Source organism: Brachycentrus maculatus, unplaced genomic scaffold, assembly GCF_059751285.1.
Source record: "Brachycentrus maculatus isolate JH-2025_06_01 unplaced genomic scaffold, ASM5975128v1 h1tg000087l, whole genome shotgun sequence".
NCBI classification, from domain to species: domain Eukaryota; kingdom Metazoa; phylum Arthropoda; class Insecta; order Trichoptera; family Brachycentridae; genus Brachycentrus; species Brachycentrus maculatus.
The window spans coordinates 110,746-133,406 of NW_028280841.1; the positions used below are offsets into that span (position 1 = coordinate 110,746).

Genomic DNA, 22,661 nt, shown 5'->3' on the forward strand with positions numbered 1-22,661 from the left:
TATGTATACAACGGTAAAAGAGATCTTCGACATAGATTTAAATTTACATATCTAGAATTTAAATAATAAACAAAGTTTTAACAAAAGAATTAAATGAGTTACACGAAATTATCCTATTTGTTTTTCTTGCAACAACTAACATTTATTTCTTTATTTATTGAACGGCTAATGCCTTTAACACGATAAATACATATCGCTCACTCCTTTCAAGAACGTCATAAATCAAAAAACTTTTTCAGGAGAACGTTTTTAAAGTTTAAAAATATAATACAATGTATCAAAAATAAATACCAAGCCACTTATTTAACTTTTTACTGTGCAACAGATCTTTTTAGGTAAAACCTGAAGGTTTTTTCTCCATTTGAAAAATATTTAGTATATTTATCAAAATTATTAAACAATACCTTTTCTTCAAAATGCAAAAACAACATTTTCTGCCATGTAGCGGGTAAATATTTAGTTAAAAATATGCCGCTTTTGCTGGGATATAGTTCATTTTCTGGGCATTCCGAAAACACGCACAACTGAAAATTGACGATTTTTTATTTATGACGTTCTTGAAAGGAGTGAGCGATATTACATATACAGTATCTAATATAAAAATACACTAATGAATACACTAATAGAGAAACAAAAAGTCTTAAACAATAAATAAAATAAAATAAAACAAATAGTAAGCACTGGTAAATACACGTCTCCTTCACACACTATCAGCGAGCAGCGAGAGAGAGTGAAACATAACGTTTGCATTTATCCATTATAACATGGGGAAGAAATGCTGAGAAAGTACAGACTTCAAGGTGGATAACAATATATTAAATAAATCTATACTTTCAAAAGCATTGTCTAACATATGAAGCCGCGGAATCGGAGAGAACATGGCATAGTTTGCATTATGTACAAATACTGCGAATATAGATTTGAATATACATTGTGACAGTAAGAGCGCCTCCGGAATTTTACTTTTGTCCACTACCCGGAATCACACGGAATTCTACTGTCCGTCACGTCAATTATCGTTTTAAAACGATGATTGGCTTGGATTGGCATGTGTTTTTGTTCATATTTTTTAGGATCGGTGCTCTTGATCGGTGCGTGAACACCTTGCGCTTAAATTCGATCACGCTAAACTGTCGTAGTCGCTTTCATCTTTCAAAACCGGACTGCCGGACGGTAAAATTCCGGGTAGTAGACAATCGCCCATAGTGATTGCCAACATTGGGAGGACCTAACAAGGCACACGAAGAAGAGAAGAAGGAAGAAGAACAATTAGATATTATTATAAGTCTTTCCACAATGAAAATACCAAATCAATAAATAATATAAGGTCATATGGTTGGTATATTTTCTGGCGTTTCTCATGTGTGTGATTATATGCCAGGATTCGAACCTCACATACTAATTCTTTAGAGTTTCTGGTCAGTAAAAAGCTTCTTTTCATATCACCAATAGTCGTCTCTAGTGAAGTTCTAGTGATTCAAGAACAACGTTTCGAAATTGGTTCATATATATATATATATATATATATATATATATATATATATATATATATATATATATATATATATATATATATATATATATATATATATATATATATATATATATATATATATATATATATATATATATATATATATATATATATATATATATATATATATATATATATATATATATATATATATATATATATATATATATATATATATATATATATATATATATATATATATATATATATATATATATATATATATAGCTTCCAAGAATTTGAGTAGTGTGGTTGTCAATAATGGCTAGAATCGGTGAATGTTACACGTGTGTTAAGTGATCACTTAAACCAGCCTATGACGGTCGTCAGCCTCGTAAATGCCCAGACTTATCATATACCATATTCTTATTCATCTTTGATGAGATGTCAAAAAAGAATATGGTTATGTTGGAGTTTATCTTTGAGCAGTATACTATTTTTGATTTACAACATTTGGCTAACAGTTGCGCAAACTTACGAGTAGTTATAGTAAATCATTTCTCAGATTATCGTCGATAGGTATTATTCAAGCAAATACGACCTTTGTGTTAAGTGTAAAACCGATAAAGTGGTAAAAAAAATGCTCTTTTTAATAATATTAAAAAAATTTATATATAACACTCTCCTCATCATTCATCGTTCACTTTATGTAATACCGCTACTTTACGACTACTGGTTTCGAAATAAGTATTTACATATTCTTTCATCGATACTTTCTCTCACATGTGAGTTCTCATCACCATATATGGTTATGAATGATATAAATATGTTACGAATATGTGGATGATACTTTTATATAATATATTCTTCCCGAATTGATTTGCATACTAGGGACTCAGGCCAAGTTTTTCTCGGTCTACCTCTGCTCCTTTTTTCAACTACATTGGCCTCATAAATTTATTTTACCGTTCTTTCATCACCCATTTATTCCACATGTCCAAACACACTTTTCTGAATTTTATCAATCAGCTTTGCATTATTTCCTTATTTCACCACTCGAACATCTATCGTATATTGTTTCATTCATTCATTCAGTCTACTTTGATCCTTCTTCTACCTACTCTATGCTGCAATTCCATACATTAGGGTTGGAGCCAGGACTCCGTTGTGTACTCCCAATTTAGCTTTCGCTGATTTTTATTTGCTATAACTGAGTTCAGTGTTCCATTCCATATCTTTATCAATCTTTCAACACTTAGAAAACGTATTTCCCAAATATACGAAATCATCTCAAACTCACAAATCACTTATTTGATGCACCAATGGCGTAATTATAATTTTATAAATATTACAAGAGATGCCATTCAGACGTTGTAGCAACAGAAATGGCGCCATTTTACTCAATTCTACAATGACACTCGCGCCATCTCGCAGCATTTTACCACAAAATCAACTCTGTCCATGTTTTTTCCGATGTAAATAGTCTTTCCGTACATTTTGACATATTTAAATTACTTTTTTCTTTTTTACAAAAATATTAATAATTTTTGTATATAACAGGTGAGTGGTTATATACTATGTAGTATTAATAATAAATAAATGAGTAAAAAAGACTAACCGCAAAGTTAATGCTTTAAATATTGATAATATTGAGAATGTATTTGAGTTTTTTTTTAAAAAGGTGTTATCACGTCATTGTTGCACCAAATGAGCGAATTGTGCCTTTTTATTTTCTGCACCCTCATCGGTATTCCTCTGTACCTGGTCGCGCGTGCACTCGCACTAAGAACGCGTAAACCAAATATTGGCCTTTGGTTATTTAACATATCACAAATAGCTTTATACAATATGGCAATAACGCTCACCAAGGATCGGGCAGCGCCAATGACATCTTAATGTTGTTTGAATGTCAAATGTGTGCGACGTTATTGACCCGTTTCTCACTTCTCGTTTGTATCGTATTATCAAATAAATAACTACTCGTTTTTATCAAATCAATTAATCTCGTCGACATTGAGTATTTATTAGGTGTGTTTCAGTAAATATTCGAGATAAAAAAAATATGACAAATTATTGCGAAAGAAAATCGGCGATTCGACTTTCCTTAGGTACAAGGTTTAATACCAACACAGACTCACAAAGATACACACACAGTTACACATACACACACACACACACACACACACACACACACACACACACACACACACAGACGCACACAGACATACACGCAGACAAACAAACGGACATAAACACAGATATGTACACATATATACACATACAACATTTTGAGTGTGTCCAAATACTTTTTCACAAAATCTGGATTGTCTCCATTTACAGGAGTTATTCTCATATTATTTTCTTGACATCTCATCAAAGATTAAGAAGAATATGGAAGTCTACTCACCAATAGATGTCTCTAGTGAAGTTCTAGTGATTCAAGAATAATGTGTCAAAATTGGTTCATATATATAGAACTTTCGTGGTCGTCAATAATTGGTAAAATTGGTGAATGTTCCACGTGTGTAAAGTGATCACTTAAACCAGCCTTTGACGGTCGTCAGCCCCGTAAATGCCCAGACTTCCATATTTTTCTTCATCTTTGATGAGATTTCAAAAAATAATATACATACACATACACACAAACACACAAACACACAAACACACAAACACACACACACACACACACACACACACACACACACACACACACACACAAACGCAATACATAACATTGCTCATGGCGGACAGCTTGTTTCTTAACACCTACTATCAGTAAGCAATTTCAAAATTTTTATTGCATTGTTGTTTCATAGATTGTGCAATAAATATTTTCATCACTTCACAAGCATTCTGAAATTAAACGCATTACAAATTTATATTTTTTTTACTATCTTTCTTTTCCGTTTGATCGGACTGAGCCACAACAATGCATGCTCGCGTAGAGCCACTAAGAAATTATACTCTAAAAAAACATTTTATAGCATATCATTAATTAAAAAGACAATTAGGCATGTCAGTGTATTCCTTCACATAATTTATTACCTAGCACTCATTAACTCCCATGAACTCGTAATAATGTATCACTTTATAATTCTGAAACGGTTCTTGGCAAACGAGATTCATTCGAGTTTAATTTGCTGTGAAATGAATATATGTATTTATGTTGGTCCGCCTCCGTAGTGTAATGGTCAGCACGCTCGGCTACCGTTCTGGAGGTCCCGGGTTCGATTCCCAAGGGGGGTAAAATAAATATAAGTGATTTTAAAACTGTAATATTTAATCAATATTACCATGGACTGGTACCTGACGCGGAGGGCTGATCACCCTTCCTTAATTTGTAAACGATCAAGATAACACTGCGTTTATATGACACAGTGCCCTATGCACCGTTGGGGTGCGGATAAGGGTTTTATTATTTTTATTATGTTGTAGGTGTCTGTTGTAACTTAGAAGAACGTCTATAATATTCTCAATATTATTAATATTTAAAGCATTTACTTTGTGGTTAGTCATTTTTACTTATTTATTTAATCAAACCCGGAACCTCCAGAACGGTACCCGAGCGTGCTGACCATTACACTGCGGAGGCGGAGGCGGAGACGTTATATATATATTCATTCATTCATTCATTCAATGGTGCATAGGGCACTGCATCATATAAACGCAGTGTTATCTTGATCGTTAACACATGAAGGAAAGATGATCAGCCCTCCGCTTCAGGTACCAGTCCAGGGTAATATTGAATAAATATAAGAGTGAAAAAATCACTTATATTTATTTGACCCCCCCCCCTGGGAATCAAACCCGGAACCTCCAGAACGGCAGCCGAGCGTGCTGACCATTACAATGCGGAGGCGGAGGCGGAGGCGGAGACGTGATATATATAGAAATATAAAATACATATATATAAGGAAAAATAATATCTTTCAACTTGTATTGAAATTCAGAATGTACAAAAGTGTATCTCGACTATGTATGTTATGTTTCGACGGAATTCAAATCGGGAATGCGCGGAAAGTATTTTTCAAAGTTTCAAACACAATGCATTCTTATTTCAAAGTATCCGGTTTATACAGGGTGTTACAAAAATATTATTTACAATAAACAACAACAAAAAACAAAGTCCTGATAAATTGTGCTTTAATGAGTTTGTCATCGTGCTCTAAAGCATGGGTCGGCAACCTTTTGTTGTAAAAGGGCCAAATATTTTTCATGGGGATCAGTGCGGGCCGCACTTGCAGTAGGTATACATACAATATTTATGTACAAATATTTTAGTTTTAAAAATAAAACGCTAAGTGTATATTTTAACGACATTTATTGTATTTAATAAAATCAATGAGATTTTTGTGATTGCATTTGACTTGCAAGTTTTTTAATATCAGCTTGCATTTTTGAAGTAAAGACGCGTAGTATTGCGTCTAAATGTGAATTCGATAACCGAGAACAGTGTTTGTTTTTTCGATAATTCAGAATTGAAAAAGTTTGTTCACAAATATATGTACTACCAAACATAGTAATTATTTGCTGAGCAAACCTTTTTAAATCCTTGTAGTTTTCTTTCACTCGATTGTGTATAATATCGTCCGTCATGTGCGTTGCGGCGAGAATCTTGCGGGCCGCACCAAGATGTCTCGCGGGCCGCATGCGGCCCGCGGGCCGCAGGTTGCCGACCCATGCTCTAAAGCATTGTTCCGCAAAGTGTGTGCCGCGGCACATTGGTGTTGATTAGTTGGTGTGCCGAGGAAAAAAGTCTGCTTTTGTGAAAATAACACAATTGCTCCAAATTTTGATTGGCTTTGCTTAGTTAAGTAGACTCACATTTCGCATTAAACTTAATATGTTAAATGTGTTACCATCATATCGTAAATATGCACCTCTGAAATTTCTTAATTTGATAGGTGTACCTTGAATAGAAAAAGTTTGCGGAACACTGTTTTCTTAAGAACCTAATTTAAAAATAAGTTTTCTACTAATATTCTTACAAAGAAAAAAATATGCAAAACGATCCATAAATATTTAAAAGAACTTAAAAATAAAATAAAAACACTAGATAATCAAAAGCGTATGATTTGTCATTTGCGTAATTTGCTTTTAAAAAAACAGAGTTAGTAAATTATATGCCATTATTGCGTTTATGGCATGGCTATCATAAAACTTGACGCAATAACGATTTAACGATTGCTTTAATAATAATTATTATTATTTAATTTTTAATAGGTATTGTTCTGGTTCTATTACTAATCACATTCGCCTCATAAATTTGTGTAACTATCATTTCTTCACTCTTTTCATTCACAGGCCCAAACCATCGCAACACCTTTAAAATTAAAATATATATACATATGTGTGTGTGTGTGTGTGTGTGTGTGTGTGTGTGTGTGTGTGTGTATGTGTGTGTGTGTTTGTGTGTGTGTGTGTGCGTGTGTGCGTGCGCATGTGTGTGTATAATGTAAATGTATAAAAGAAAATCTTTATCAGTTTTTAAGTAATAGAATCTGGTTCAGTGGCCATTGATTCGACCTTTTCCTACCTACTACTATATTCCGTTTCCTTTCAAATATGGGATAAACGTTCAAAGAATAAATAATAATTGTTTGCATGCTGTGTTAGTGATTGTCCTGACGAAGAGACGGATACGTCTCGAAACCGGTAGACGTAAAAATCTCGGTGAGTGGTTATATACTAATTTTATTAACATTTTTGTAAAAAAATAAATAAGTTAAAATTACTAACCACAAAGTAAATGCTTTAAATATGAATAATATTGAAAATATAATAAACAATATTTGAAACACCCGGTAGTCAACACGTAAGTACCCGGTAAAACGTAATCCACTTTAAGGGCCGACCGTTAAATTTTCGTTAGACTTAACGGCCCGTTAAGACGTTGCGATGCATCGGATTTGCAGTCCGTTTGCAGCTGGGCGTATGCACGTTGCAAACGGCCGTGCTAAACACCCGCCAAGATTGAACGTTTAATTTTAATCGTTACACTTAAATAAATTGAGTTTATTTATGTTTTGTTACCAGAAAAAAAAAACGGATTTAAAAACTTGGTGCTGGAATGTTGCCAGATCTATTTTCCCGAGAAGCGATTCGCTTCTTTTATTCGCATATTATAATAAGCCGGACGTTTTCGAAAACGTACTGGACTCGCAATAAATGTTATTGATTAAATTTTGTTGTATGTTATAATAGTTTATAAAGAAAATCGCAATTTGTTTTGCCAACGTAATGTTTTTGTCTGCCTCCGTAGTGTAATGGTCAGTACGCTCGGCTACCGTTCTGGAGGTCCCGGGTTCGATTCCCAAGGGGGGCAAAAATAAATATAAGTGATTTTTTCACTGAAATATTTATTCAATATTACCATGGACTGGTACCTGAAGCTGGATAGATGGCTGATCACCTTTCCTTCATGGTTTAAAGATCAAGATAACACTGCGTTTTTAAGACACAGTGCCCTATGCACCATTCATGTAAGTAATGATCAAGATAACACCGCGTCAATTTGATGCAGTGCCTTATGCACCATTTGGTGCGGATAAGGGTTATAAAAAAATAAATTGTCTATGATATTGTTTGATATTGTTTAATTTACTGAATTCCACGTCATGTGTTTTGTAATACATATAGAATGTTGCCATTATCATATGTAAATTTTCATTTTTTTTTAAGTTCTGGACTATACGATAGAAGATAATCGAGACGTTGGAACAAAAGCCAGAAAAAAGGTTTTTTTTAAGCATGGAATATGTTGATATTTTATGTCAGAAAGTTTTTTTTTATTACGCGTAATAAGACGAAAAAAACACATACATTATGAACACCCTGAAAATGTGAATGTTAATAAAAAACATACATACTTAAATTGGATTCTCAGAACTTTTTTAAAGAGGACTTGCCATCATCGTTTTTTTTATAGCGTATTTTTCGTTTTTTGTGAAAATTATCTTTTTCTTTTAACTGGAATTGACGTTGACATCTCAACATAAATGAAAAAGAATTTGAAAGTCTAGGTATTCACAGGTCTTATAGGTATGTCATAGGCTGGTTTAAGTGATTATTTTATATACGTGTAACATAAACCATTCTACCTAAGACTACTTAAAGTTCAGATATTGCGTTTTTCCTTTAATTTAACACCTTATTTCATGTGTGAGTTCTAAGCATACATACAGATATTTAGAGGAAGAATACAGAAACATAACGCGATTCGAAAGCGTGGCTAGGCGACGTTGTCTATGGTCTGCAGATTTGCGATTTGCTAAAAATAGCGATGATAGGTTGCAATTCTGATAATTCTGGGTGGTCCGCCATTTGCATTTTTTCTTATTTTTTATGATGGATTTTCTCCTTTTATTTTAATATTTTTCAAGCTTTTTTATAATATCTCAATAAAGATGAAGAAGAATATGAAAGTCTGTGTTTACGACCTATCATAAGATAGTTAAGACATCAATTTTAACTCGTGCAACATTCATCGTTCTATCCAAAATTGGCAACCCCACTACTCAAATTATTGAAACTCCTAGATATACAATAAACATATGATTAATCTCGTGATACAATACATATTAGCTTACAACATCCATCCATCCCTAAAACCAGCCTTTGACAGGTCAACGGGCCTGTAAATACCCAGACTTCCATATTTCTCTTCATCTATGTTATTCAAAACCTTATCCGCACCCCAATGGTGCATAGGGCACTGCATCATATAAACGCAGGGTTATCTTGATCGTTAATACATGAAGGAAAGGTGATCAACCCTCCGCTTCAGGTTAATATTGGTCCAGGGTAATATTGAATAAATATTAAAGTGAAAAAAATCACTTATATTTATTTCACCTCCCCTCCTGGGAATCGAACTCAGGACCTCCAGTACGGTAGCCCAGCGTGCTGACCATTACACTACGGAGTCGGGTAAAAATATCTCCATCCATGTATATTCCATCTATGTTAAGATGACAAAAATAGCAAAAATAACTCCTAAGTGGAAAAAACCCAGGTTTGTGAACAAGTATTTGGAAACACTCAAATTGTGAAATTTTCTAGCTACTTCTCGGTTGCACAAGTCCACATTTGTGCCTACCTTTCAGTCACTGAATTCTACCACCTTTTGAGTTTATGGGGAAATATGTGAGTTTTCTTGCAGCCATAATGGGGAATTTTATCGTCTCCCGTGAAGTTTTCAGTTTCCACGCTTTATTTTATTATCTGTAAATCGAATTTTAACCGAAAAACCACGCAGAAATAAAGTGCCACATCGTTAATATCCTCTAAATGTAATTTTGACCGAGGTAAGAGGCGATTTTCCGAAATAAGTCGAAACATGCTAAAATAAATAAAATTTTAAAAATTTAATTTTTTTTTACTGAATTGTTAGTTATAATAATAAAATACCACTCAACGAGATTTTTGTCTACCAGTTTCGAGTTATACTCGTCTCTTCGTCAGGACAATCACTTCACTAATAATACGTAATAAATATCAAATTTTTACTAAAGAGTAAGTAACAGTGGTAAGAGTGGGATAGTCCCGTGTTATACTTTAGTAATAAAGCTTTAATTAAAATAGAACAGATGTCACAATAAACCTCAAGGTTGAGATCTCAAACGTTCAAATTAGAACGTGAACAGCCGCACTAGGGGTCGGACGTGTTTCCGATCGATTTGTAATTTGACTATTTTAGAACGCATTTTGACTTCATGCTTCACATCCATACATTACGGCTGTCCTAACTCAAAACACAATAAGGATTTTTTTGTGGTACGTTTTTTTTTGCATTTTTGGACTAAGTAGATTCTATTTAGTCCAAAATGCAAAAAAACGTACTACAAAAAAATGTCCCTTACTGTGTTTTGAGTTTGGACAGCCGATTAGGGTTGGAACAAGGAATTATTTTTTAATTTTTTTATTTGTGACTGAGATAGCGAGTTCGTAGACTGATATTCAACACTGAATCTTGGTATTGTGTGTGGCACACTTTAGTTTAATCGGCGAGCGTTTAACCCTAAAGCGGGGGTAGGTACCTCCCGGAGCGCTGCGCGAATAATTAATATGAGCAATGCGGCCCCCTCACGCGTGACAAAGGCCCGAAACTTTTCACCATATTCCTTACTAACCCGGAGTAATAGAAATTAACGTTTGCTAAATTGTTTTCTATGATCTAACTCCCCCATTATTTCATAACTCCGCCAACAGCAACCGTTGGCATTACTGACAAACTTGAGTTGTCGAGAAATCTTCATGAATAATTGGAAACTCGCCGCTTTCGGCAGTGCAGGGGAGAATTTTATTAAATATATATCGCTCACTCCTTTCCAGAACGTCAAAAATCAAAAAACTTGATTTTTCAGGAGAACGTTTTTAGAGTTTTAAATTATTATACAATGCATTAAAAATAAATATCAAGCCACTTATTGAACTTTTTACTGTGCAACAGATCTTTGAAGGTAAAACCTGAACGTTTTTTCTCCATATATATATATATATATATATATATATATATATATATATATATATATATATATATATATATATATATATATATATATATATATATATATATATATATATATATATATATATATATATATATATATATATATATATATATATATATATATATATATATATATATATATATATATATATATATATATATATATATATATATATATATATATATATATATATATATATATATATATATATATATATATATATATATATATATATATATATATATATATATATATATATATATATATATATATATATATATATATATATATATATATATATATATATATATATATATATATATATATATATATATATATATATATATATATATATATATATATATATATATATATATATATATATATATATATATATATATATATATATATATATATATATATATATATATATATATATATATATATATATATATATATATATATATATATATATATATATATATATATATATATATATATATATATATATATATATATATATATATATATATATATATATATATATATATATATATATATATATATATATATATATATATATATATATATATATATATATATATATATATATATATATATATATATATATATATATATATATATATATATATATATATATATATATATATATATATATATATATATATATATATATATATATATATATATATATATATATATATATATATATATATATATATATATATATATATATATATATATATATATATATATATATATATATATATATATATATATATATATATATATATATATATATATATATATATATATATAGTCAGCCACGTTAATGCCCAGACTTCCATATTCTTCTTCATCTTTGATAAGATGTCAAAAAATAGTATGAATCTATTTAAACTTATGGAGCAGCTTCAGCCGGTCGTCTTTGCTTCCCCTTGTAGCAAAAAAGTGGAAATATTTTTATTTCGAGTGTATTAAATGTCTTTTTTGCGTATTTTGTTGTTGTCATTGAAAAAGTTGGAATTAAAACGTTCTCGTGTCAAAATATCACTTTGCGTACGTCACTGGATGGAATTAAAATGGGTAAGAAACATTAAGTAATATCCAGCATCTCAAAAGTTTGTCTGCCACCCCCGGATTAGGGGATGTAATACTGCTGTTATAAATAATTCTCCAGTATTCTGCGTGCGAGTACTTACATCTACGCATTGCGATTATCTTCATAACTGAGTCTAAACCAGCTTAAAGGCTTTGTACCTCAAATGTCAAGGTTCGCAAAAGCTCTCTTTCTTCTATGAATTTTGATATTGAAAAAGTTTTACAACCAAATGAACATTTTTAAGGCTGGACATTTTTAACTGTCAAAGGTTGGTTTAAATGATCACTTTATACGGATGTGAAATTTACCATTGACAACCAAATTAATAAAATTTCGAGAGTAATATTTATGCTTCAATTATTATTACGATAAATTATTACGATTTGACATTTCGCTCACTCCTTTCAAGAACGTCATAAATCAAAAAACTTGATTTTTCAGGAGAACGTTTTTAATGTTTAAAAATATAATACAATGTATTAAAAATAAATATTAAGCCACTTATTGAACATTTTACTGTGCAACAGATCTTCTTAGGTAAAACCTGAAGGTTTTTTTCTCCATTTGAAAAATATTAAGTACGTTTAAAAAAATAATTAAACAATACATTTTTTTCAAAATGCAAGAACAACGCTTTCTTCCCTGTAGAGGGTAAATATTAAGTTAAAATATGCTTCTTTTGCTGGGATAAAGAACATTTTCTGGACATTCCGAAAACTTGCACAACTGAAGATTGACGATTTTTGATTTATGACGTTCTTGAAAGGAGTGAGCGATTTGTGAAAAAATAAAATTTTGAAAGAGAGAAAATTGATTGTGATTCATTTGTCTTCTTTCTCTCTTTCAAATTTTTATTTTTACACAAATGTCAAATCGTTATAATTTTTTTTAATGACCCGATGACGGAATAATTTTCCGAAACTGGTAATCACAAATAAGTGTTTATAAAAGTGGTATTACACAAAGTAAACAATGGATGAAAAGGAGAGTGTTTTCTTAGCATACCACAAAGTTATCAATGCTTTTAATACACAAAAAATTAATTAAAAAAAGTCGTCTTTAATTATTATTGTTGTACCATAAAATACTGCGAATGACATTCAACATTTTCAAAACAAATTTCTTAATGAAAAACGGTTTTATCCTTCGAGATTTCCTTGGGAATGTCCTGTATCGACGACGCGTATATTCTTAGAATCAATATTGATATTGGGAAAGACTAAGGGTTGGGAAACCCAAATAATTTAGGGCATTTGTATGATACGGGCAGATATAAAGGGTTGGAAAAGCGGAAACATCCCCAATACTACGCCCAATGAACCAGTTTTTTTACTGTAATATAATGATGGACCACATTGCGTAAATAAGAGGGTTTGCAGAAGGACACAGCTAGCAAAGTAACTCCAACATCCTTTTATTTTCGGATGTATTTCCTTCAAACATCCCTCTGAATATTTTCTGTTTTATGTTTCAATATATTAATTTATAGTATCTTCTTTTTGCAATTTCCCAGAAGAATGTGCGACAAAACGATGTATGCTAGATTTATATTATCCACTGACACTTCGTGATGGAATTGCATTTTTAATATATTATTAGATTAAAACCAACATTTTTAGCTTTTCCACTTTATTTTTATTTGACCAGCGACCGGGTTTCGTCGTTACCAACATCATCAGACTGAACTGATGATGTCGGTAACGACGAAACCCGGTCGCTGGTCAAATAAAAATAAAGTGGAAAAGCTAAAAATATTGGTTTTAATTTAATAATATATTATGTATGATAGATGTTCGATTAGTGAAATAAGGAAGGAATGCAAAGCTGAGAAAAGCATTATCGATGAAATTAAGAAAGGTGTGTTGAGATGGTAGGACATGTGGAACAACTGAGTGAGGAAAAAACGGTAAAACGAGGCGAATGTTATTGGAAAAAGGAGCAGAGGAAGACCGAGGAAAAACTTGGCACGATCAGGTATGCCAAATAGATAAAAGCGGTCAGGTTAGGAGTCGAAATAATTGGCGAGTATGTATGAGGAGATGCATGAACGTGGAAGAGGAGAAGAATGTTTGCAAAGACAGAGTGATGTGGCGTTCTATTCTCTCTGCCTACCCCTGAGGGAAAGCGGCGTGTTTGTTAGTTAGTAAGTCATTTATAATACCACTTAATAAGTTTAATTTAATTCTTCACAATTAGTTTCGAAAAATACGGTTGTTTTCATCTACAGACGAATAGTAAAACATATCAACATGTTATCGACATGTCATTCCCGAAAATGAATGCCGAATGAATAAAGAATATGTAAGATACTTCTTGAATTTGGTAAGGAGACAAAAAGATGAAAATTTTCTCACGCAATAGGTAACAATCTTATGAAATTTCTTTCATTCACATCCTCAAGATCACATCTGTGTTTGATATTTTCCCGAAAGTTCTTTTGTCCGTTTTGTTTCATAGTACGAAAGGTCCTTTTCAGGGACATTTGACCTGTAATGAGGGTCTTACTCGGGTCCAGAGCACTTTAGAAAATAGCCCGAAAATGGGTACAATCAAAAACATGTGCGATTCTATATGACGATATGAAAATGGCCGCATTAAAAATATATATAAGTGCTCTTCATTACCTTTTCTTGCGCTTGTCCGCTTTACTTTTCTCGCTTATGGCGTCCGTAAATGTTTTCGGAATCTTGATATTAAAACTGCTGACAAAATGGCAATTTGCAAAACGGTTAAATTATATTTAAACATAAGATAATGTGAAATTACTGAAAAATAATACATTGCGGCACAAAATTATTCACCCTATCGGAAGATGTTATAATTTTTGCAAATGGTGTTGCACATAATATTGATTGTGTATAATATGGAAGTGTATGGAAGTGAAACATGGAGTTGGCAAAAGAAGGATGAAAGTAGACTGAATGCAGTCGAAATGCGATCTCACAGAAGAATGTGCGAAAAAACGATGTATGATAGATGTGCGAATAGTGAAATAAGGAAGGAATGCAAAGCTGAGATAAGCATTATCGATAAAATTAAGAAAGGTGTGTTGAGATGGTTTGGACATGTAGAACGAATGAGTGAGGAAAGAACGGTAAAACAAATTTATGAGGCGAATGTTATTGGGAAAAGAAGCAGAGGAAGACCGAGAAAAGCATGGCACGATCAGGTATGCCAAAACTTGAAAGTGGTCGGGTTAGGAGTCGTAACAATCGGCGGGTATGTATGAGGAGATGCATGAATGTGGAAGAGGCGAAGAATGTTTGCAAGGACAGAGTGATGTGGCGCTCTATTCTCTCTGCCTACCCCTGCGGGGAAGAGGCGTGATGTTTTGTTAGTTAGTTACTTTTATTATATTTGATATTTCGCTCACAACGTCACATATCAAAAAACTAGATTTTTCAGGAGATCGTTTTTAAAGTTTAAAAATATAATACAATGTATTTAAAATAAATATCAAGGCACTACTTATTGAACATTTTACTGTGCAACAGATTATTTTAGGTAAAACCTGAATGTATTACTCCATTTGAAAATATTTAGTATATTTAAAAAAAATAATTAAACAATACCTTTTCTTCAAACTGCAAAAGCAACACTTTCTGTCGTGTAGCGGGTAAATGTTTTGTTAAAAATATGCCGCTTTTGCTGGGATAAAGTACATTTTCTGGGCATTCCGAAAACATGCACAACTGAAAATTGACGATTTTTTTTTAAATATGACGTTAAAAGGAGTGATCGATTTGTGAACTAGACAGCTGCAATTTACAAACAGATTGATAAAACGGGCACAAATGTGTATCATCACTGGCGGCAGCCACTTGGCGGATATCATATTTTTCACTTAACAGAAAAAGTTGTGATAGTTCATGATTTTTGTCACTCAAAATCTATTTTTTATCTAGTAAAAAAGTTATTTAAAAACTAAAATTGGATGATTAATTTAGCGCCGCCTTGAATTCGTCTCTATACTGCATGTCTTATTTACAAATATTAAATATGATGTGAGATGTGTCCGCCTCCGTAGTGTAATGGTCAGCACGCTCGGCTACCGTTCTGGAGGTCCCGGGTTCGATTCCCAAGGGGGGTAAAATAAATATAAGTGATTTTTCCACTGTAATATTTATTCAATATTACCATGGACTGGTACCTGAAGCGGAGGGCTGATCACCTTTCCTTCATGTGTAAACGATCAAGATAACACTGCGTTTATATGACACAGTGCCCTATGCACCAGTGGGGTGCGGATAAGGGTTTTATTATTATTATTATAAATATGATGTACGTACAACGCCATATGAAAAAAATACAACATCTCTCGATAAGGTGATTAATTTTGCGCCACCATGTATTGTTATGATTTCGAATAATATGAGTTCCTTGTATGATTCTATAAAGTGCCAGCTCGCTAATTCGAACGTAAATCGTGCAATGGGTTGCTCGGATTAGGGAATTCGTTCGGATTACCGAGGGTTTTTAGGAAAATCAGAGAAAAAATTTGTTTTAAAAATGCTCTTTATTTCAAAGTCAATGTATAAACCTGCTCATATCTTGTTTTCTTAAGACTAGCAAGTGCGTTAGTAGTCAAGTTAGTACGCCTGCGCGGCGCGCTGTCATAGTCTGTGCGCGGGATGTGTACTCAAGTTTTTATTCAAGACTAACAATACTACTTTGAACCATGAGTAGTACTTTAAATAGAATTAAAATATTTGACTCTTTTTTTATAAAATACAATATAACGTCCAATGTGCTTTGTAAAACAATTTGAAGTAAAAAAAAACTGTATACTGTATATCTGTATATTTATTATAAACCCTTATCCGCACCCCAATGGTGCATAGGGCACTGCGTAATACAAACGCAGTGTTATCTTGATCGTTTACACATGAAGGAAAGGTGATCAGCCCTCCGCTTCAGGTACCAGTCCAGTGTAATATTGAATAAATAGTACAGTGAAAAAATCACTTATATTTATTTGACCCCCCCTGGGAATCGAATCCGGGACCTCCAGAACGGTAGCCGAGCGTGCTGACCATTACACTACGGAGGCGAACAAAATAATACAAATTGTATAATCTTTATGTTTTCAAAGTTTTCTGACTAATGGTGTCGGTATTAACTTTGTAACATTCATTATTTAATTAACTTCGTTAACAGTATCACTATATAAAGGATTTGTTATAACATTATCAGTTTCAGCAAACAGTCCTCCCGTCCATAGGTGCTTTAACTAATGATGTCGTCTTGAACTATGTGACATAATTATTAATATATCGCTCACTCCGTTCAAGAACGTCATAAATCGAAAATCGTCAATTTATAGTTGAGCATGTTTTCGGAATGCCCAGAAAATGTACTATATCCCAGCAAAAGGCATATTTTAAACAAAATATTTACCTAAATTGATTCGGCAGTCACATACGGTGTTTGAAAATGATGCGGAATGCATCTAAAACACGTGTCACAGTAGATTTTAAGAAATAGTGGTATTTACTAAGTAAAACATTAATTAAAAATTAATATTTACCCGCTACAGGGCAGAAAGTGTTGTTTTTGCATTTTGAAGAAAAGGTATTGTTTTATTATATTTTTAAATATGTTAAATATTTTTCAAATGGAGAAAAAAACCTTCAGGTTTTACCTAAAAAGATCTGTTGCACAGTAAAAAGTTCAATAAGTGGCTTGATATTTATTTTTCAACATTGTATTATATTTTTAAACTTTAAAAACGTTCTCCTGAAAAGTCAAGTTTTTTATTTATGACGTTCTTGAAAGGAGTGAGCGTATTACTATGCTTCGTATTAAAAAAAATAGTAAAAAAAAAAAAGTATATTTTCTAGCGTTTAGATCTGTTGCACAGTATAAAGTTCAATAAGTGGCTTGATATTCATTTTGAATACATTTCATTATATTTTTAAACTTTATAAACGATCTCTTGAAAAATCAAGTTTTTTTATATATGACGTTGTTGAAAGGAGTGAGCGAAATGTCAAATATGATTGACGTGCGACACCATTTGCAATAATTACAAAATCTTCCAACAAGGTGATTTATCTGTATAAAACATATTTTTTGTTTCGATATTTCTAATTTTAATGATAGAACAATTTAACGTTTTTAGGGCAACACAGAAACGGGTTTAGACTGGCAACACTTGGAGCAAATTAGCGAGAAACTCTAACAAATAATTAGTTTTCTGGAGTATTTTCTGACATTTTCCGGTCCTTTGATTAACGTTCCATTACATCAATTAAGAAGAGATATAACTTCGGCGCCCTTCAGTACCAAGCTGAGAGATGTTTGCGAACGGAGATTTTACCTCGTTCAATCAACTCCTCACCCTGAACACTTAAAGGGTAGTTTTTTTTTAGAAAAATAGCACATTATCTCTCATTACCGGGATGAAAACTTCCTAAATCCACGATTTGACAAAATAAAGTTTAAATATAATAATTATGACTAATTAAAGCAGCGGTTTGGGAACTTTTTTTAACCATTATAATATTACATTAAATCGATATTACCCCCCCCCCCCCATTTTGAGAAGAAGACAATCAATGTATATTTTAAATTAACATTATTTATTGAATTAATTTACACAAAATAAAAAAAAAGTCAAATAAAAATAGAAAATACGTAATGGACAACAGAACCGCATAACTCTGGATTCCATCTGTCCATTCCCTGTCTCATAACATGACCTGCCCGTTACTATTTCAGCCTGGCAACGCGATCTATCACGTCGACAACCTTTTCCGGCGTCTAATTTCTTGATTTCTGATTTTATCTCTCAGACTTGTAATGTACATAGTAATTTCCACTTTTAACTGACTGTCATTATTATTTTTTTTTGAAATTTAAGTGGACAGATACATAAATTCATTTACATACGAGTAACACAAAACAGGTATTTGTACCATTCCAGTTACAAAATTTTACATTTGTAATTAATAAAAATACCTGGAAGAGGGACGGGGGGGGAGGAAAAAGGGAAAAGAGAAAGATCAAAGCTCAACCTAAAGACAAATTATGTAAAAATAGGGACACACGACGATATGAATATCGACTTACTACTTGACAATGTCGAGTAGAACATATTATTTTTTGACATCTCATCAAAGATGAAAAAGAATATGAAAGTCTAGGCATTTACGGGGCTGACGACCGTCATAGGCTGGTTTAAGTGATCACTTTACACACGTGTAACATTCACCAATTCTACCCACTGTTGACAACCACACTATTCAAATTCTTGGAAGTTCTATATATATGAACCAATTTCGAAACATTGTTTTTGAATCACTAGAACTTCACTTGAGACTTGAGACTTGAGATTGGTGAGATGAAAAGAAGCTTTTTATCGAGCAGAAACTCTTCAGAAGACTTCCATATTCTTCTTCATCTTTGATGAGATGTCAAAAAACAATATGAAAAATAACTCAATTAATTGGAGATAATCCAGATTTGTGAACAATTATTTGGAGACACTCAAAATGTCGGAATACATTTCTTTACATCCCCCTTTGGGAATGAAAATTACTTGGAATTTTTCGTCAAAATCACTCATTTTTCATGTCTATTACTCACAACCCTCGAATTGGAATGATCTTTTTGATATGCGATAGATTTGTTAATGATAAAAACCAGATAATGCCGTTTTCCAAACTAAAAATAACCTAGAAATGATAACAAAGCCAACATTGAAATAGAAAACGAAAGATTTGAAAAGAATCTGAAAGGGTTGTCGACTCTCGACAAGTTTATTACAAATTGAAAATGATCTCTTCAACGTGGATACATATATCTCTTGTAGTGTACACCGGGCGAATGGAGTTCGCAGATTTTTCATTCCTTTCAGGCGACCCGCATTATTTATGTGGACATTTTATCATTCCCGGAATCTGAGAACATATTGTGTGTCTTTTTTACAGGAAGTACGGGTGTTCCTGCTTCCAGGGCTACAGCGGCAGGGACTGCGGCGAGGGACCTCTGTGCGAGCGCCACGGACATCCTTCTTGCCACAATGGAGGTACCTGCAGGTAAACAACAAACACTCATTTAGTAATTTGTTTATAATAGAATCATCGCTCGTGATGAATATTTTAACTGTTTTTTTTTTAAGTGTGTGAATTTTAAGTAAAAACAACAACAAAAAAGTGATATCACGATGGAGTTATTTTAATATTGGTAACATTGCTAAATTATTGGCGGCTCTATTTATTGATGTCTATGGTCAACCCTCCCCCCCTCCCCTCATATTTGTACAACACAAATGGTAGTGTAGTGGTAAACAAACAATCCACACTATTACTATTACAGCTCTATAAACCATAGACAATAAACCATATGACGTCATAAAACGTTAGATGACGGAAATTCTTCATATATCCCTTAGTTCTCTACATATTTCAATAAGAATGCTACCGATAGTCTTGTGATTTTTCATATTATTTTTTAAGCCAATAATCACACATCGTGATATTTATCCATTGTAAAAGAAGCGAAGATTGTTTGCAAAGATGTATTGGTGTGGCGTTTTATCATCTCTTCCTACCCCTGCAGTGAAGCGGCATCAACCAAGTGTCAAGAATGATCACTCCTTTAATTTCATTTGATACTTCATCCATTTGAGCAGTATAAAACCGACCCCTAAAAAAAACATCGTAAGAGCGCTTGTGCACTACACGAATTTCACCATCCGGCAGTTCGTTTTTTTTAATTTTTTTAAATAAAAGTGACCACGACAGTTTAGCGTGATCGAATTTACGCGCACCGTGATCACGCATCGATCGAGCGCACCGATCCCAAGAAAGAAAGACAAAAGCACAAGCCAATCCAATCAAATCATCCGTTTTATATGCTAACTGACGTGCCGGACGGTAAAACTCATTTTAATTCCGTGTAGTGCATAAACGCCCTAACGTTCGCTGAATACTCTGAAATTACATATTTTAAAGCTTACGAGTGAGACTGCCATTAAAAAAGTCTTCCATTATTTCATTCGCGCCATTTTCTGCCTGATCTTCCAAGATATAATTATTTTAGCTCGTTCTCGGTAGCTTTTTGGAAACAGATTAGCATAACTCTCTCGAGATATGTATTACTAATACTAGATTAGGGACATATTTCTTGTTTTATTCCTGTTTCCCGACGTTTCCCCATCGCATTTTACTTTATAATGAGGATGCGCACCTAATATTTCAGGCATTTCTTGGCGGCAGTCAAATTCAAGTTCCGGTTATTATTATCGGCTAATTTTTAATTTAGCCGAGCACGGGGGATCATCTCCGACAGATGAAAATTGAAATTGAATTAAATCTATTGGTTTTATGAATTTCTTGAATGTTTTTCGCAGATACATTGTGGCACATTTTATAAACTTTATAAAATAAAACAACTTTGTTTTAACCACTTTTTAATGTTAAATAGTAAAAAAGAATAGTTGTTTTTTTTCTATAAAGTTTCATTTATTGATTTTGCGTTGACTTTGTGCAAAATTGTCCGCCTCCGTAGTGTAATGGTCAGCACGCTCGGCTACCGTTCTGGAGGTCCCGGGTTCGATTCCCAAGAAGGGTAAAATAAATATAAGTGATTTCTTCACTTTAATATTTATTCAATATTACTCTGGACTGGTACCTGAAGCGGAGGGCTGATCACCTTTCCTTTATGTGTAAACGATCAAGATAACACTGCGTTTATATGACGCAATGCCCTATGCACCATTGGGTGCGGATAAGGGTTTTTTTATTGTTTCGGCATTCACTTTGTGGTACGACATGATTAAATTATAAATAAAACACTTGTTTTTTTTTACCACTTGATTATTACAACATTTTGAGTGTGTCCAAATACTTGTTCACAAATCTGGATTTTCTCCAATTAGGAGTTATTTTTTAGATTATTTTTGTGGATGAAAAAGAATATGAAAGTTTGGGCATTAACATGGCTTACGGCCTTCATAGGCTGGTTTAAGTGATCACTTTACACACACGTAACATGACTGACAACCACACTACTCAAATTCTTAAAACTTATAGATATATTGATCAAACTCGAAACAGGGTGCTCGACTTTAACTAGACTTCACTAGAGACCATCTATGGTGGAACTTTAAGGCTAACTTTATTATTAAAGGCTAACGGTTGAACCAGCCTGACTTATGACAGATCATTTAAATGCCCAGACTTCCATATTTATCTGTGTTGAGATGTCAAAAATGCAATTCATTATTTTCTAAGACACCGTTGTGGGTCTTGAATAGAAAATAAAGTGATAATATTCGTTTGTCTGTGAATTTTGGACAGCATAATTGTAGCCTCAATAACAATACACGAATGTCACATGACACCAAAATATCGTTTTTATTAGCACACCGGATATAACCGCTCTCTTCAGGAACATACATTAGTGGCCGCGTCATTCATTATTCATCGAGTTGCTGGAAAAAATGCAAATAAAACACTTGCGTACAACATTTAGAGTGTGTTCAAACACTTGTTCACAAATCAGGCTAATCTCCAGTTAGGAAGTATTTTTTACATTAATGTAAAAT

The 22,661-nt window shown here is 32.7% G+C and overlaps 1 protein-coding gene across 7 annotated transcripts in view; it reads left to right on the top strand.

Moving 5' to 3' along the window:
* Window positions 1–22,661, top strand: part of LOC148310769 (uncharacterized) — a 95,916-nt gene that overhangs the window by 14,891 nt on the left and 58,364 nt on the right. For all 7 annotated transcript variants that reach the window (XM_088257741.1, XM_088257743.1, XM_088257747.1 and 4 more), the window contains one exon: window positions 20,041–20,148. In XM_088257741.1, the coding sequence (XP_088113867.1) occupies window positions 20,041–20,148 (108 nt within the window). The remainder of the gene's footprint in view (window positions 1–20,040; window positions 20,149–22,661) is intronic.